The sequence below is a fragment of the Lotus japonicus genome, chromosome 6 (assembly GCF_012489685.1).
Source record: "Lotus japonicus ecotype B-129 chromosome 6, LjGifu_v1.2".
Lineage (NCBI taxonomy): Eukaryota > Viridiplantae > Streptophyta > Magnoliopsida > Fabales > Fabaceae > Lotus > Lotus japonicus.
This window is the reverse complement of record NC_080046.1, coordinates 54,555,746-54,574,424: the sequence shown is the minus strand read 5'-3', so window position 1 is coordinate 54,574,424 and position 18,679 is coordinate 54,555,746. Positions and strand designations below refer to the sequence as shown.

Genomic DNA, 18,679 nt, shown 5'->3' with positions numbered 1-18,679 from the left:
AGCCAAACCCACAGTTTTCCAATAACACGACCAACCACCCCCCCTCTCTCTCTCTCTCTCTCTCTCTCTCTTCTTTCTCTCTCATCGCCATCATCCAATCGTGACCGTTCGTTCAACATGGCTTCCGCGTTCTTCTCGAAGGTGAAACCCCTCTACCGGAATCCCTTCCCGTCGTCCAATTCCATGGCGGTGTGCCACCGTCACCGATCATCACGCGCCACCAAGGCCACACTCACGGAGATTGACGCCGAACACGAGGTTACCTTGAAGATGTTCGACGATTTGATTCAGAGGATTCTGGTCAAGAAGGCGACACCCGATTGGCTTCCGTTTCTTCCTGGGTACTCGTTCTGGGTCCCACCGCGCCCGTCTCCTTCCAGCGTTGTTCACTTGGCTCACAGATTCAATAGCTCCGATCAACCCCAAGATGCGCTCAACCTTGAAAGTCACCATGGTTGGCCTGACCCTAAGTACTTTCTTCAAGGTATTTGATGAATTGATGATGAATTGATGTTTTTCTTGGTTTTTTGGATGATGGGTTGTTGTAAAGATTGTTGCTTCATTTTTGTTTCAGTTGGTTTTTGTATCTGGGGTATTAGGGTAGATGAGATGATTTGGGTATTTTTGTTGATTTGTTGTTAGGAAGGTGTGGCAATTGTTGTTGAGATTCATGGAATGTGAGGTAGGTTTAGATTTGTGATGGAGAGTGGAGGAGAGTGGGGTGTGATTGAAGGGAATGGAATGGAATTAGATATTTAATGGTGTTTCATCTATAGTTATCAATAGCGCGACGTCGCGTAGTGTAGCGGTCACGGCAGACCGCGAAAGCCAAAAGCGGCCTTCCCTTGTATGGTATTTCATTTTTGGGGGTCATCCGCGATTGACTACTATGGTTTCATCTAATTTCTTCAACTCAAGAGGGGAAGAAAAATGTGGGGATTGGATATGGAACCAGGAAGAATGGATAAGGGGTGAAAATTAATCACCATAGGAAAAATTAACAATGGCCAATTGGAGGAGGTGGTATAGAATTTTCAAGGGAGGCGAATACAAACATTTGAGCACTCTCTGTTGAGGATAACTTTTCTCTTCTAAGGCTGCTACCTCAATATTTATAAACCTGATTCCACCTTGATTGGATTGAATTGTGTTATATGATATTGCGTTCCATTCCGGCCCATCATATTCTAAACAATGCAAAGTAATCTCTATTGAGATTTCGTTCAAGTCCATCTCTTTATATCGATCCAAATTCCCAACATAAATGCTGCCATTTGAAAATTGACAAACGTCTTGTTTGAATGAAGGAGCTGAGAAAGTTGTGACAAAGTTTTAAAGAAAAGTAATAAAGGAATGAAGACAAGGGGTGCTCTTTTTATTGATTTGAGGTGTGGTGTTTGGTTCTTCTTTTTGGTATTTAGAAGTTAGAACCTGGAGTTTTGGGTCCGTGCTGGAGCAACAAGCATACAAATGGATTCTAATAGCAACTGCACATGATTTTTCTTGCGGCTTGACTTAAGTGCAACTCATCCTCTTATACCTCTAGCAGCATGACTTGAGTGCTATGTATTTGTGAATACCTCATGTCTAGACTTCTGTTTAATGGAAAATGCTCAAAATAGTTTCTGCTATTAGTTTAGGTTTTAGTATTGATTGGCATGGTTGTGTCATTTGCATGTTTGAAACTTGTAGCTTGGAAAATAATAACTGATGTGTTGTGTTTTCCACATTCTTGGCCCTTTACTATTAGTATGCTTACAATGGGATGGATTGTTCCATGCACTCCAATGGCAATTGCTGGCCAGTGAATGGTATCTCAGCACATGATTATTTGCTATCCAAAACACTGTATAGAATTGTTTTCTGAACATTACTTCAGAAAACAATAATTATTCTACATCTGAAGACTGCAAATGAAACAATGACAACATTTCTCGCTTTGGGGTGGGTAAAAAATATAATGATATTTTATGACTCACAAGTTCTAATAATTGTTTTCTTGTCTTTGCAACTTCAGGGAATGCACCTGCTCACAGCGGGGAATCTGGTGTCGAGCTAAATCTCCCCGAAGAGGGAACAGTGAAAGTGAAGGTTATCACATTTTCAGATAATGTAGCTAATTCAGAAGATGAGGAAGGATAATCTCCAATTAGCTATGCCAGTTGCTGTGGTAAGCAAGCTTCTTTAGCTTGGACATTACTTTTTTTTTTTTATGATGACATTATACTAGTGGAAATAATTTTCTATGTTTTTATGGGCAACATTGGAAATGCTATTGTTGATGCATGTGGGATCAAAAGAAAGGAAATTTTTTTGGGGGGGGGGGGGGGTGATTCACAACTTGTATACTTGTACTTTACAACCAGCCTTCCTTGTTAATATTTGTGCTTGATTTCGATTTTCGACAAGAAAAGTATTAAACTGAATGGGGAGAGAGATGGATTTAACAACCATGAAACATGTATAGGGATATATTAAAATGTTTTGTTGGTTTTTTAAATGTGTAATTTCCTTTTTTTCTTTCATGTGGAGTGCTCTTTTGAGGCAGAGAGTACTCCTCTGGCTCTCTGATATACTTTCTGTAGGAAAACGAATTGTCAATTATCAATTATGCAGAAGTATGAACTATGAAGAACATAAGACACCTAAAGGGTATTTATAACTGAAAGATAACAAACATCCTAGATAAATAAATTTCCTGGATAAATCCTAATTAGATACATAAGAAAATTTAGATTTCTTTTCACAAATATCTTATCAAAGATAATATCCCTGAAAGTAAGACAAATTGTAATGGTCTTGCTCTCAGTTTGCTGGTAAAGTTAGTATTTTCCGACATTCTGACGCAACCTTTTTTGTGTGGAACTGAGCACTTCCCAAATTGTAAGACAAAGTAATGCTTCTGGCAATCATATGATTTTGTTGATAAGAATCTTGCGTGATTTATTTTGAGCACCCTCTTTAGATTGTAACTATTTGCATGCCCATATAATAATACCTTGCTGAACACTGACTATGTAGGATTTTCATGGTGCAACCTAAGCTTATGGAGAAGTCCAAAAACACCAAAGGAAAAAACAGAGGAGGAGACAGAGAGGGACAATTTGTGCAAATGGAGATTCCCGCTGATACAGCACTGGTGGTAGTTGTGGAATTAACCCTTCTCACTCTACATGGTCTCAACTTTGGTTTTAGTTTCAAACCAGTATATGTTGAATATTTGCAACGTTGTTATGTTGAGTCCTTGTAGGGTGAATGTATGTATTTATTATCCAACTAATAAAGCACAAACTTCGTAGAGGATTAGGAGCATGTGCTCAGTACAATGCATATATTTCATTGATGTACATATAATAAGACTTTTGTTGGTAATTTTTGCATTGCATTGAAGTTATATCGAAATAGTTTCCCAGTGAGTGGCTGCGGGGCATGCAAATAGTCAGTGTCATGAATCAAGAAATCCTTTACACACAATTTATCAATTCTGTTATGCTCCCTTTGTGTTTAGATTTCAAGTTTTACTTTAAGGTGTAAATCTATCTCAAATGATTGGGTGTGCTGGGATAAACAATTTAATTAAGGGCTTATAAGAATTAACATTTTTTTAAATGGAATTAACATTGATTCATAAGTTAATTTGATAAGCTTATTAAAGTAAGAGCTATGCTATTCATTACGAAAAAGCAAGAAAATGAGTTAGAGTTATGCTATTCATTACGAAAGCACAGAGCACAATCGTTTTGTAATGTTGAGAAATGCAGAGAGCACAATAATATTTCTCTTAAAGTAATCTCAAGATAAGTTATAGGAAGTCACAAGCGTTTATTCTTTATTCATAACATAATTTAGATAACTTATGAAAATACGTGTAAATACGTGTAACATAACTTGTACGCTATTATTTTTTTTGTAAGCAAAATCTTGTACCTAGTGGCGGATCCACAACCAGGCTTGGTGGGTCCATTGCCCTACCTCAAACAAAAAAAAGAAAATATTTCTTTGGATCAAGTAAGTTTTTGGGTAAAAAAAATGAGAGAAAATGAAAAATTTACAAGGTAAGACAAAATTTAGGGACTCAATAATAAATTTGCCCCAGCTTCCCAAAATTTCTGGTTCCGCCACTTATGTTACCTACATCCAAACACCTGCATATGTGCTTATATTAAAAGATTAGTTCAAATAATTTCCTCCAAAACGGTTAAAACAAAATGGTTTGGGTGAATGTAATTGGAAAATAAATACACTATTAGTGAGCTTTCATGAAATGTCTATTGCCCTAGTGAGGTGAGTCAACAAAATTGGGAATGGAATGACTCGTGCCACTTTTGGTTTTGTTTTTGACTTGCAAGTAATGAAACAAAGCTTATTATTTGTCTTTAGAAATTTAGCTAGGGATAGGGACATCCCTTGCTGATAGTGGTGAAATGCTCATACAATTTGCGGAGATACAACATTATACACATCTAGTGGCATGTTTGGTTACATGGTGAAATGGTCTAGAATTAATTCTCATAAGAAGTTACAAGTCTTAGCTTTTGAATAAATGTCTTGAATGATGTGTAAATCGTGAAACCACATATGCTCTAAAGTATGCATGTGAATCACAATGTCAAGAGGGAATAAATGATCTTTATGTAGTAATATATGAAACAACTTTGACTATATTTCCACGTTCATAGTTTATATAAGTGACCTTTTTTCATTTATTTGTCTAGATAATAAGAATAAAAAAATTACATATCTTGTTCACTGTTCAACAATTAAAGAATTTCATCAACAGAAGGTGATGCTACACAGGAAAACAAAAGAAAACTTTCTGTTTGGTGTGGGAAGCTTTGAAGATGAGAGGGTAGGTAGGTTTAAGTAGAAAAAATGAACTCTACATTAAATTGTAATTTCCTTGTTGAGGCAAGGAACTGTGAGGATAGCTAGGCACAGGTAAGGGATCTCCAAAAGGATTGTTAGGATCCCCACTCTGCATCTGGTGAGGGTATTGGGTATGTTGTGGGTGAGGGACCATCATCATGTTGTGATGTTGTGGTTGGAACATCATGTGTTGTTGTTGTTGTTGAGGCTGCTGGTACATCATTTGGTGTTGTTGCTGTTGTTGTGCCAGTAATGCTAATTGCACATTGGTTGGAGGTGCTATGTTGGAGGACATTGCAAATGGATCATGCTGCTGATTATAATGATCAAATGGATTTTCCACAGGCACTCCCCCATGTCCATAACCAGCCATTTGGAGTTGATGTTGTCTCCTTGCATTATCATCTTCATACAAACTGTCTAGTAATAGCTTGTCAAAACCACCAGCCTGACTCACCGAAAAAAGAAAATGTCATTTTCTTGCAATGAGACATGTAACTTGGAATTCATATTCCTTACAGTCTGAGAATCATGAACTCGGTGAAGTCAGGGAACTACAACCGTCCGATCAAGATCCTACCATTTAGATATAAAGAGACTATTATAAGGTATAATGACCTCTTTAAGTCTGAGTCATCTGTGAATAAGATCGGATGGCTGTGGACTCTTGACTGCCCCGAACGCAAGATATCTTGAGAGCAGGTTCAACACTCTCTCTATGAATGGTCTATTTTTTTACTCTTACCTGAATGCAAAATTATAGCCTATGTTGTCCTTAATATCCATGAATCATTGATCTATATGGAAATTTGGTAGTACAACTATTTTCAAACAAACTTACATAACATAGATAACTTACTTGAAAGTGTATTTGTAACTTATTTATGTTGAATGGAAATCATGCCAACTCATCACAGATCTGACTGGTTATGTTATATTTATACAAATAAATAAAGATAGGATCTGCAAACTCAACGAAGATAAGCAATTCGAATTAGTAAGGCAGAGAAACAAACCATTTTGCGATCTGGTGCTTGATTGGTGTGGTTACTTGGTGCTGTGACGAGTGCAAGCTCCCAACCAGTTGTCCCACCAATGCTACTTAAAGCAAGATTGTTTGGATTATGGCCTGCATAAAACTTTCAAAATCTTAGAATTGGATGAGGAATCAAACAAGTAAACTTTAGTCCATGAATTCAGGCCTGATTGATACATAGGTCGGTGTATTTGAACTTTGGGAAGACATGTACTAAAACAATTAATATTTATTAGAGCGTGTTTGGCTGTAGAACAAAGAGCACTTATTGGATCTTATTCAGCGGTTTTTTAGTATATAAGCTCCAATAAGTGCTCTTTGGAACGTATCCAGACAGGTTAATCAATCATCATTTATCAATTACTTTAGGCCTTACCATCAGGTGGTAAGATTGCAAGGGCCATAGCATTGTTTTGCTCCAGTTCTGCAGCTTTTGGATTTATTTCATTTAGACCCTACAGAAAGGTGAACAAATATACTCTATCAAAGTCAACATCATAAACACATGAACATTATTATTACCAGATAACCAAAACATACCAGCAAATCTGTATCATCAGTTGATATCAAAGGAGGAGGCTCAACCTCCTCCTCTTCCTTTGGTTGTTGTTCTTCCTCTGCTATTGGTTCTTCCTCCTTAACCTCCTCTTCTTCTTTCTCACTTTCTTGAGGCTCTTCGGGTTCATTGGATTCTGATTCTTCTTTCGGTGATTGATCATTTTCTTGATACTCCTGGTGTTGAGTGGAATTCATTAATGAACTAAATTATACAAATGTATTGTGGCTTGTCTGAAAGAATACCTATTTAAATTGATGAGAACAAGTTCTCTCATGGATTCAGATTCCTGTAGTCAGGGATAACTATATCTGTATTCACACAGTCACGCAATCTGAGCCGCCAGATTAAGAACAGTCGTTTCATATATTTCATCAAGATCTAACGGTAGATAAAAATTTAAAATCCGAACTGGCCTATCTTGATCGAGCGACTAAGATTGGATGACTGAATGTAGGGAATCCACTTCCATACTAGTTCATTGAAGATTTTATACAAATCTAAGAATACATGTAATACAAACGTTTTCTTAAAGAAACTTGAACATTACTTTTTCTTACCAGTCTCTTATTTACAGAGCCTGTTTGGGGTGCTTCTCTAATGTATTCCTCCATTGTGGCAAGGAAAGAGGGAGGTGGCTGTTTATTGAAGTAAAAGAGCTCTATGAGATTCTTCTGCCCATTGTATCACATGAAGTATACACTAAGAAACAAAAAGAACCTGTCTCAGCATTGGAAATTGGAAATTTCTAGCAAGATCCAAGCCTTTGCAGTACTCATAAAATTCAGCTAGATTTTCAGCCTGCATAGTATTAATAAGAAAAACCATCAGTTCAAAAAAGATTCAACCCACATTCAATTGCAACAAGAATGTCTCTAAAGAAAATAATCAGTGTAAACCTGTTGGCCAGCTCTTTTATAAATATTTAGAGCTTTCACCGCGTCATGTCTTGACATATCGAAGAACTGCAACTCGAATCAGTTAGTACAATTTAAAATTCATGTGAAATGATCAAATAGAAAAATAAACTGACATGACACTACCAAGTCCACAAGATTGATGATTCCATCATTGAGTGCACAATATATCTTGAAGCTCTCCTTCAATACCTACATGACATCACCAAAAGACAAAAAGAAGTGACAAAAAGAGACACAAGCCTAACTACAGAGATCCCAGAAAAATCATCAAAATCTATTTCTTTTCAGGGAATTAGAACTGGTGTTGGGGATGAATTAGGCTGCAATCATTTTGAATTTCAAGATATACAATTCCAAAAGGGTAGAAATTACATAATGTGATTCATTAAGCCATTGTAATCTTTAATTCTTTATCTCTTATCAGAATCCATTTCTTCAATGGAGTGATATGATCTAGTAGCAATAATCATATGACAGGATTCTAAAAGCTCTTTATTGGAAGATACTAGTTTAATTGCATATATGACCACATGACTACATGTATCCGTAATTATCTAGTCATACAATTTCCACTTAATATAAGTCTTAAGCTGCTATTATGTGCTAAGAACAAATAATAAACATACATACCAGGGCCAATGCATACTGCACTAGATAATTGCTGTAAGCACATCCTTCAGGCTACAAGATATTAAAACAAATTAAATGTCATCTTTAAGTCAAGAATAAACAAACATAAACAAAAGTGTTATCCCACTAAGTGATCACATGATCCAAGCTTAGGACCGGCTATGACACTGCATAGGACACAACGAAACACATGTACCGAATCTTTCATACCTGACAACCGATTAGACGATATAGAAGTTGCTGCAATGCCGGTAGCTGCTCCAAAAGATCTTCAGCACCCGCTGACCGAGTTCTACTATGTCCCTGTTACGGCATGAAGTTAGTAACATTCTAAACATAGAAACAAGAAGCTTAGAAAATTTTGTGATCATGGAATGTCATATACTTTAGTTGCAGCTGGTGATGATTTGATTATACGCTCAGATTCGATGTCATATTTAAGTATTCTAAAACATTCAAGTCTTTCTTCTAAGAATAGTGCGTAGGTTCGAACCCAAGCTGAACAATCCCAAGCTGCACAGAGAAACTCAATTAGTCATGAAATGAAATGATGCTGAATAACAAAAGAGTTTATAAATAATCCACTGACTAAATTACCTTGAGGGCTTGAGTCATCTTTGAAATTGGATATTTGGAAAATATGTCCCCTACGTGTGTAGTTTAGAATCTCTTCTCTGAAGGTAGGATCACCTTCTCTCAAAGTCCTGTGAATTACTATCAATGTCTTTATAGCAACCTGTCATTTTATTACTCAGTTACATGGTGAAGAAAACACTTTATCATAGTAAAATTGTGTCCAGGTTCTATCTAAATCATACAAGGTGGATGCTAATTGATGAACATGTCATATCTTAATAGTTTTGAAATAGAATCAGAACCATAAGACGACGATTCACCCTACTAGCATGTTTGGATTAACTCCTCTTTCCTCGTAATTAATTAGGAATTCTAGAACAAAAGATTCTCCTCAAAATTGATTACGCTTTAGAATCGATTGTAGAAGGATTTCATGACATGCACTGCATGATACCAAATAAGCATGCATAAAGAGGAAAGCAAATAAAGCAAAACCTCCAACACCACTGTTCAAAGACTTCTAATGTGCTACCATGTTCCTATTAATTTGTTTTGAATTTTGGATTATCATTTAGCTCTTAGTATTTTCAAAAGAAAACATGTCAAACTGCTAAGTGTGAAAAGGATTTACTATCCAACTTCGTGTCTTGCCAAGCCTCTTGGAAAGTTTATGAATGCAATATGCCACATCTGCTCGTGGTTGGTGTGCTGATGTCGCATAGAATATTTCTGCAAACAATTTGAGGCAAGTTTTATATATATAAAAAAGAGTGTTGGAGAAAATAAGCATTGCAATTTAGATCAATACCTTAAACTTCACATTATTGTAACCATTTCAAATTTTTAGTGAAATAATAGCAAGGAAAATGAACAAGCATAGCTTGATAATTTGAAGCTTTGAAAAATGAATAACAATTCAGAGCTTATGCAAAACAAATTTCATGATCACACATAAAAGGTATAAATTAAATTTAAAAATTTGAGAATCAAAGATGACTAATGAGGTATATCAACTTACTTCGAACATGGCGTTCTTTGGGAGGATATTCCACATGATTGGTAGCCTTTACAATTGCAATATCCAACTCCTTCAAAAAAAATGGAACACCATCATCAAAACATAAAAAATGGAAGAATAAGAAAGCAATTGAAAAAATTACAACAATGAGCTAGAGATTGATCATATATAGATATATGTTCATGCATATGTATAAGTTTGTATATGCGAAAATGGGGATCAAAATCACCTTGTATTCGCTATTGACTTTGGCAAGGCCAACCTTGGTAGAGTCCTTAAGAGCTCCATAGGCCTTTCTGAAGCTCTGAAACGTTCCCATTACTCATGAAAAATTGTTTTGTTTTATGATTCTGATGAAGGGAAGAGAGAAAGAAGGAGAAACATGCAATAATGTGCTTTTGTTTCTTCTTGTTAATTTGTTCTATTTATGTAAGGGGCATTTTGATACTTTCAGATTGTGTCAGGCTTAACTAACTTGTGAAATTTGACGAGAAATTAGATCACATCCAAGGAAAGTGTCAGCAGAATCAGTTGATTGGTTTTCTAAAAATAGAAAAAAAAAAACGCGTTATTTTTGTTTCAAATAAGCTTACCAAAATACATTTCCTCTTGTAACCAAAAACAAATAAGCTTACCAAAATGACATTTTCATATATATATATATATATATATATATATATATATATATATTTCACTTTGATGGTATGACACTTTTGATTGCTTTGTGGTATTTTTGATAATTAAGAAAGTGATGATTTATGATTTTTTTTTGAAAACGATTATTTATGAAATTACTCTCGCATATATTGAGGTACACAAAATTTTTTTTATAGAAGAAAGTGGATTTGGAGGATTTTGTGCACTTCTTGTTGGCATGCAGGGATGCTTGCTTTATATATTCAAAATGTGAAACACTCAAATATATCTATATTTAGTATTTACACTTCAAAAGTATTTCAAACTATTTTGAAACTACTAGAATGCCATTATGGTCCCTGGATGTGTTTACTTATCACAATCTCATCCTCATACTTTGAAAATGTACTTTATGTGATTTGAATGTGTAAACATCGGGCAAGTTAGTTCTTGAGAGAGTTTTTTGTTAGGCCCTCAAACAAAAAAATCCAAATGGCTTATTTTTTCACGCAAGCGTCCTACGTTGCATGTTTTAGTTTTCCCTCCCAAAAAGCACGGTCAAAATTGTTACCAAAATCGGGCAAATTATTCCTTGCCACCTTCCTCTAGAAAACTTGCGTCTCTTCCTCTCTAACACATCATATAAGCAACCAAAAAATCTTGGAGAGGAAATTGAAGAGGGGTCTGCGAACCCTAAATTCCAACTCCATGGAGGAAACCTCAATTTAGAAAAGGATACTGGAGATTGGGGATATCATGGTGGTCAACTTTGTGAGGGAGGACATTGATTATGATACATTTCACATCTTCCTCTTAGAAGTCATGGCAATAGCTCATGGTTATCAAAACTTTCAAAACATGTGGAGAAACATTGGAGCATATGAAGATGGTTCTGTCAGAGACATGATCACACTAGCTAAGTACAATGGTGGGGACCTTGACACATACTTTGAGCATCCTGACTTTGAACCACTTGTAGAGGTGCTACCACATGGTAAGAGCTCTTGAATTTGATGATTTGACTGAATTCGTTGTGCTTGGTTCACGAAGTATCCACCTTACAAGGGATTTTGTGGCAGACAATCCAAATAATGAGTAAGATTTCTCTGTTACACTTTCTTTTCTCGACTTATATCAAAGTTTTGGAGGCTAGGTTTCTTGCTAAGCTTTGGCTATCATTCTTGTTGTTTTAAATAGGACCTTGAAAGCGAGTTTTCCATCTCATTTGATGTTTTTTACCGTAAGTTAATCAACATGTAACCCTATAAGACATCTAACTTGTATGTCATGTTTGGTTTTCTGATTTTGTAAATCACCTCCATTTTCTATTTTAAGTGAAAATGAAAACAGGAAACACACAAACCAAACAGGCCCTAAAATAAACTACTTTATTATGAGACCTACATAGTTTAATTTTAATTATTATTGTGCATACGAAAACACTTACAATCAGCAATTACTCTTTAGGGCGAGACAAGGGGTTAGAAAGAACCAAATTTTCTTCAGCACTATGGCAGTACTTAAGAGTCATTTTCAGTTACACTTTCTTTCCTCTCCTTACCTCAAAACTTGAAATTCCTCTGCTAATCAGAGTAAATTGACGAAGGGGTTCATGACAAATGGTTTTGGCTCCCAAACGCCGACTGTGTTTTTTCAGTTAAAACTTTTTACTCTTTTTTGCAGGGTCCCGAAGCACTTGCTCAAGTTCTTGGTTTTAGCCATGTGTGGCATTTTGCAGCGCCTTCGAATGTGAAGGCTTTCCCATGGAGGTTCTTACTGGTAAAAATTCCTAGTCGATTAAATCTGTGGAAACGTAAGGTGATTCAGTTCTAGAGTGATACTATGTGCAAGCTATGTCAGTCTGAGGTGGAGGTCAGTGTTCATATCATTTTATCTTGTCCGGTTGTTCTTGATATTTAGCAGTAGTGCTATGTTTGGCTGGGGTTCTAACAGTGCTTCTAAATGTCCCTAAAGATCACTTACTTCAATTTTCCTTTGGCTAGAATAAGAACCAACAGAGAGGGGCCTTCTCGATTTGGCTTTCAATAGTGTGGTCGATTTAGTTGTTGCGCAACAAAGTGGTGTTTAGCGATGGCAGGGTGTGTATGTTGTCCTGGAATTGATTAAGTGGAGGTCGTGGCAGTAGTTAAGGGCTAAATTTGGTGGGCTTAGCTGCTTTTGTTTGAGTGGAGTTCTCAACTTTTACTGTGTTTGCAACTGCTATGAATTACATCTGCAACTGTCATGACCATTGCTTTTCTGCCATTATACGGTGGGAGTTTGTGGTGACTATTTGGGTTTGTTGGATTGTCAAAATCAACATGGTGGATTATGATAAGGGTGTGTGTAGTTTTTCAGGGGTTGTGTGTGTAGCCTCACATTGTCATGTTTATTTATTATTTGCTGGTTGGGCTCTCTAGGTAGCATTTCCTTTTACTACATTATGTAGGTTTGGCAAGTCGAGTTAGTGTGTTTTGTTTTTTTTTTCTTTTTCCTTGTATTTTGGGATGTCGTACCCTTTAATGCTTGTTTGGCTTATAAAAAAAACCACCGCCTTCTTCTTAGTTTCCTAAATGACAATCAAATAAAGTTTCCTAATATGGAATCCTCACTTCAAACTCTTGCTGCAATTGTCGATCTTCCCACCACTTGTCTTTAATTTCATATCGTTATGTTTTCTACGGGTCTTGTAGGGGGTCGATGCTGGTAGTATATAGGGATAAAAAAGGTAGAAATAATGGTCATGTCTGGAATCCATTTATAAGTTCCCAGAAAATCAATTCGTAATTAAATTTTTGTTCAGTGGGTGCCACGAGGGGCTTAATTAGTTTTGGGTATAATCGATCAAAAGATGAGTTTTTGGTAGTTCTCATAAAACTATGTAACCTCCTCCATCTTGCTAAAAATAAAATCACCATTATTTCCTTGAGAAATTATGTCCGGGATTACTTTGACATCGCAGATACTGAGTATTATTTTTATAAGTTCAACTTAGACTATATTGGACAGTTCCTATGTGACTCTCTATATTGGTTGAAGACTAAGAAGGCTACAAATGTTCTTGTCGTTGTTCGGAAGCTAGGACTTATTTAGAGATTGCTATTTCACCTGATTTAGCATAAGAGTTTGCCTGTAAAAGATTTTGTTTGAGGGTTTTCGGAGGAAAGCTGTGTATTTGTCACCTAGATTCTCAGGGTCATAGTGCGGGGATCTTGGTCATGACTGACGACTTCGGAGGGCTTTCAGAGCTTTGTTTTATCGGTTGATGAAATTCCATCTAAATGTTTGATCCTGATAAAATTCATTGGAGAATGAGAATTAATAAAACCAGATGATGTCATTCCAATGGCCGTGGTGAAATTTGCATAACAAAGAGTGAGAATATTTTAACATTGAAAAATATTTTCTTATGTAAACAAAGAGTCTACTATCAATCCCACCACCTAATGTGGTTTTCAGGTGTTTTACCAATGCTTCATAAACTTGCTTATATTTTGGAATGATAAAACAGTTAGACTTCTGCTCATAAACAATGTTAAAAATGTATGGACGTTGATGTTTTTTACCTTCAATAAATTATCATATAACTCTATAAGACGTTGGGGAATGATTTTTAAACACCCAAAAATCAATATTTGCCCACCCAATATCCCTGTACAATTTTCTGGAAATTCAAGTTCCGGAATCTAATTGTGTTAACTTATGAAAGTTCAAGTTTTGGAAGTGTAAAATTTTTTTGCTTCCGAAAATTCAAGTTTCGGAAGTATAATGAACAGAAAAAAACAATTTATACTTCATTGGAGAAAAAGTTTATGTGTTGTATTGTTGTCAAGTAAAGCACTTATAGGAATTTATCATAAAGTCAATTACGTAACTAAGGGAAAGAGAGGAAATCATGGACAATCAAGAATACAAAATATGTGGCACTAATTTACAGAGATATGGAGATGATTTGTAATTTCCCGATATAAGCACAACTATTATTTCCTAATATAGAGACACCATCTCTAATACTTTCAGCTTCTGGTAGAGAATTATTTGCTTCTAGAAGTTCAAGTTTCGATGTGAAATTCGTAGAAAAAAAACACTTTTGGATGTCCATGTTCCTGAAGCCTTTTTTTACTTCCGGAGGTGTAAAGTATTATGTTACAGTGTAAATGTTTAAATTTAAGGGTATTGTGGTAATAAAACTTAAAACAAATGTTCGCTAAGATATGTGTGTACATAGATGAAATTCCTATGTTCTCTCCCATCCTTTCTTCTGGAGTATGAGATGAAATTAAATTTTTACACTGAAGTTGACAATAAGTTGAACACAAATGCTCGCTACAACTGAGATCTAGAGTTGATAAAAGGTGATGCAAAACTTGACAAACTCTGGAATTACCAAATGGTTCTGGATCATCGTTATAACCTTGATGAGTTCCTTAAGAAGGAGAAGGAAGGGAAGACGAGACTAAATTGTGATTTTTTTTTCTGGTTAGAGATCCAATCAGATTTATTCGAAACACAATACAACACAAAGATGAGAAATTGGTGGCGAAATTTGATGGGATTAATGGATCGACTCAAAATAAGATAGTTGCGTACTTTACCAAATGCTTTCCGGATCTCTTCATGAATGTTCATACATTTGTTGGCCAAATCTGGAGGAACGATGATGATATTAGGTCCTATTTTAGCTCTAATTTGTGAATGGAATAAATCAATTTTAAAAGCATCACACAAGTGATCTTATTTCTTAAATGTAACGTAGAAGCTTCTATCTTCATTACCTTGCTGTATATATTTTGATAATTTTATGTATTGCCTTTTTATAGTAGATAATTGAAATTTAAAGTTTTCCTTAAAAAAAAAACTTTAAAAATGTGTGTACTTATTAAATTAAGGTGTGAAAAACTCAATACCCTATGACATCGAACTTTCATGTCATGTTTGGTTTTCTACTTTTGTACGGGAGTCATTTTCTGTTACACTTTCTTTCCTTACATCAAAGCTTACGAGGCTAGGTTTCCTCCTAAGTTTTGGCTCTCGTTCTTGTTGTTTTAAATGAGACCTTGAAAGCGAGTTTTCTCTCTCATTTGATGTTTTTTACTTTCATAAATTAGCATGTAATCCTATAAAACGTGTAACTTTCATGTCATGCTTGGTTTTCATGGAATCAATTTTTATTACACTTTCTTTCCTATGCTTACATCAAAGCTTAGGAGGCTAGGTTTCCTCCTAAGCTTTGGCTGTCGTTCTTGTTGTTTTAAATAGGACCTTGAAAGCGAGTTTTCCATCTCATTTGATGTTTTTTACCGTAAGTTAATTAGCATGTAACCCTATAAGACATCTAACTTGTATGTCATGTTTGGTTTTCTGATTTTGTACCTAGGGAGTCATTTTCAGTTACACTATCTTTCCTCTGCTTACATCAAAACTTAGGAGGATTGGTTTCCTCCTTCTTGGCTACATTATTCACATTAATACTTTGACGCTAACTATTTGAGTGTGATATTTGTGGACAGGGTCCTTGTTGAGAAGGAAAAGAAGAAGACCAAAGAGTCAGAAGAACTGGCAGAGCCAAGATTTTTGTAGAGCACAGGCAAGGATTTTCCAAAAGAAATACCAGTGAAAAAGTGCCCTTCATGTATTTTCTTTTCTTTATTCAATTTTTATAATACAAAATTAATTCTTTATAATTTTTTTAAGTAGACTTTAAATGGTGTCTATGATTTATACGGCTGAGAAGCTTCAGACATTGAGAGAAATGGTACTTGAATAGAGTCTCAAATGCAGAAGAAGCTGCGAAAGCTCTCGGCTATAATAAGTCACATCTGTTGCAACGTCCCATGAGAATTGAGTTCTCAAAGCATAGGGATTATCTTCTATCCAACACCAAGAATACAACTGCTTTTGTGATTGGTTTTGAAAGATCTCTAAGTAAAAATTAGGTTAAAGTTAGTCTTTGTGAACATTTCTACCTTTCTGAAATCAGAAGAATTACAATTGTGGAACACAAAGGGTATGCCTTTGTGGACTTCTTGAGCAAGAGGGACATGTACAGGGCCCTAAAACTTGATGGGTCAGAGCTTGACGGGTATAAACTGAGAATAGAAGAAGCAAAATCAATCAGGTGATACAACTTTGGGTGAAAAAGAGTGGTTTTAATTTGATTTTGATTTTTTGTTTGATTGAATGGATTTTGGTTCTTCTAAGAAATTCAATATGACCCAGGATTATTGATTTTCAAAAAAATGTTTGGTTTTCTGATTTTGTACCTAAGTAGTCATTTTCTGTTACATTTTCTTTCATCTACTTACATCAAAACTTAGAAGGATTGGTTTCCTCCTCTTTGGCTGCATTATTCACATTAATACTTTGGCGCTAACTATTTGAGTGTGATATTTGTGGACAAGGTCCTTGTTGAGAAGGAAAAGAAGAAGACCAAAGAGTCAGAAGAAGTGTTAGAACTAAGATTTTTGTAGAGCTTAGGCAAGGATTTTCTAAAAGAAATACTAGTGAAAAAAGTACCCTTCATGTATTTTCTTTTCTTTATTCAATTTTTATAATACAAAATTAATTCTTTCTACTTTCCATTTTGACCTTGGATTTTCAAATTTTTAAGTAGACTTTAAATGAATGCCAAAACTTATAGTCCTTGTCACCTTAACAGAAGATCTCATATAATGGTTATAAAGCCTTTTTTTAGAGAAGTGAATCAAACAAAACATTAACCATAAATTCATTACCTAACTTGACTAACCAACATCTAAAACCCTACAAAACATGAGAAAACAGATATGATAGAAGCTATAAAAGTAATATACTAAAACCGCAAATCTTAATAATATATAAAGCCCATCCACCAAAGTGGGTCACATTGTTATTTAATTTCCACATGTTTTGATTCTATTGGTTGATAATATTGAATTTCCAAATGTCTAATTTTGATTGGTATCATATTGTTGACATAAATCATGGAGATGAAAACAAGGTGGCAGTTCCGTAAATAAGTAGAGTTTTAAGTGAAACAGGTTCTAAACTTATAACATGAGTCCATGATCGTGAGTTCGAATCTGGCTGAGATACAAAAATAAGAATTTTGACATTTGGTCCATTTACACTTTGCAGTCTACATCAATAAAAATATTCTTTTATACATTTTTTTTTGACAGCATGTATTTTTTTATATTGTTTTTCATGCTGTCATCGATAAAAGTAATGTGATTAGAGGACTATTTATACTGTTTTTGGTGTTGTCAATATATTAAATATGTATTATAAGTAGTATATTAATAAATGTATAGTACACAACAGTATTAACAATATACGTATTTGACCATCAAAAAACAATATACATATTTACTTTTAAAAAACAAGATACATATTTGCTCCATAGAAAATAAATATACTTTTTTCCAAAAAAATAGACCTAAACCTTTGATAGAGAAATATATTTATATTTATATATTAATAGAAACACAAAAATAGTTAATATCATTAAATACATATTGTAAAAAATCATTTACAAATTGTTCAATAATGAATAGACAAAAATATTATCCTAAAAAATATACAAAAAAATTATCATTATCCAAAAAAATTGAAATTTATATAAATTATTCATTATTTATTATATTCATTATCTTTTGCTAATATAATTTCATAAGAAACTGACATTAGTAGGTACATACCAGAATGTGCTTGAAGAAGTAACAATATAATAAAATGAGGCCCCCATTTGAGTTGTTGAGAAATGGAGAGAGGGTGTGATTGCCCATGTTTACTTTGTACTTTTCACTGTGGAATTCATATATGTAACTTTTGTACAAAGAGCTGTTAATTTGTTCAGATTTCAAATGATTGATTCTGAAAATATATTTAAAAGATATTTTTTTGGAAGATGTAAGATCACTTCTCTATTAGACCCTGAGAATTTGTGTTGAAGATAGTTAATTTTGGAGAGTACAATTGTTTTAGGAAACAAGGTGGTGTCTATTTAGTAGGAGCTGCTCCTGATGGTGTTTTTGGGGTTCGAAGTATTTCAGTTCCAAATTTGCTGGAAAATAGATTGATTAGAAATTCTTCCTCAAGTTGTTTAAATGAAAATGGGTTTGGGATGATTCTTTTCTATTATGATTATAATTGATGTATCAAATGATGTTTCACATTTTGTATATTTAATATAATTTCAATATATTTTAGAGTACAAAGACCTGGTGGAAAGGAAAATTTTAATGAAAATATTGTGATGTTAAAACTAACATGTTAAGCACATGTCATTGACTCTCGAGCTTTGCTCTTTTTTTTTAAAGTACCTTGACATTAGACAATTTATAAAGAGATTGGTTTTGACACCATATTGAGCTAATTCTGATGAAGAACTTGAGCTTTTCAAATCAAATTTGTTTTTCCACTACAAGCATGCTTATGTATAAATTTTGCGATTTGAGAAA

The 18,679-nt window shown here is 34.6% G+C and overlaps 2 protein-coding genes across 2 annotated transcripts; one reads left to right on the top strand and one right to left on the bottom strand.

The window, feature by feature from the left end:
- On the top strand, positions 1–3,402 carry LOC130724475 (uncharacterized). Its single transcript, XM_057575701.1, has 3 exons — positions 1–484; positions 2,018–2,170; positions 3,022–3,402. Exons 1-2 carry the CDS (start codon positions 118–120, stop codon positions 2,140–2,142), a joined length of 492 nt encoding a protein of 163 aa, XP_057431684.1. The 5' UTR covers positions 1–117; the 3' UTR covers positions 2,143–2,170; positions 3,022–3,402.
- A 1,291-nt stretch (positions 3,403–4,693) lies between these two features.
- On the bottom strand, positions 4,694–9,984 carry LOC130723610 (putative clathrin assembly protein At5g57200). Its single transcript, XM_057574716.1, has 15 exons — positions 9,832–9,984; positions 9,603–9,672; positions 9,216–9,313; positions 8,606–8,744; positions 8,394–8,521; positions 8,219–8,311; positions 8,009–8,059; positions 7,502–7,567; positions 7,358–7,423; positions 7,179–7,259; positions 7,019–7,096; positions 6,443–6,634; positions 6,279–6,357; positions 5,883–5,995; positions 4,694–5,314 (listed from the first exon to the last, which is right to left on the bottom strand). The coding sequence occupies exons 1-15, from the start codon at positions 9,919–9,921 to the stop codon at positions 4,880–4,882; spliced, it is 1,779 nt and encodes a 592-aa protein (XP_057430699.1). The 5' UTR covers positions 9,922–9,984; the 3' UTR covers positions 4,694–4,879.
- Positions 9,985–18,679: the final 8,695 nt, after the last annotated feature.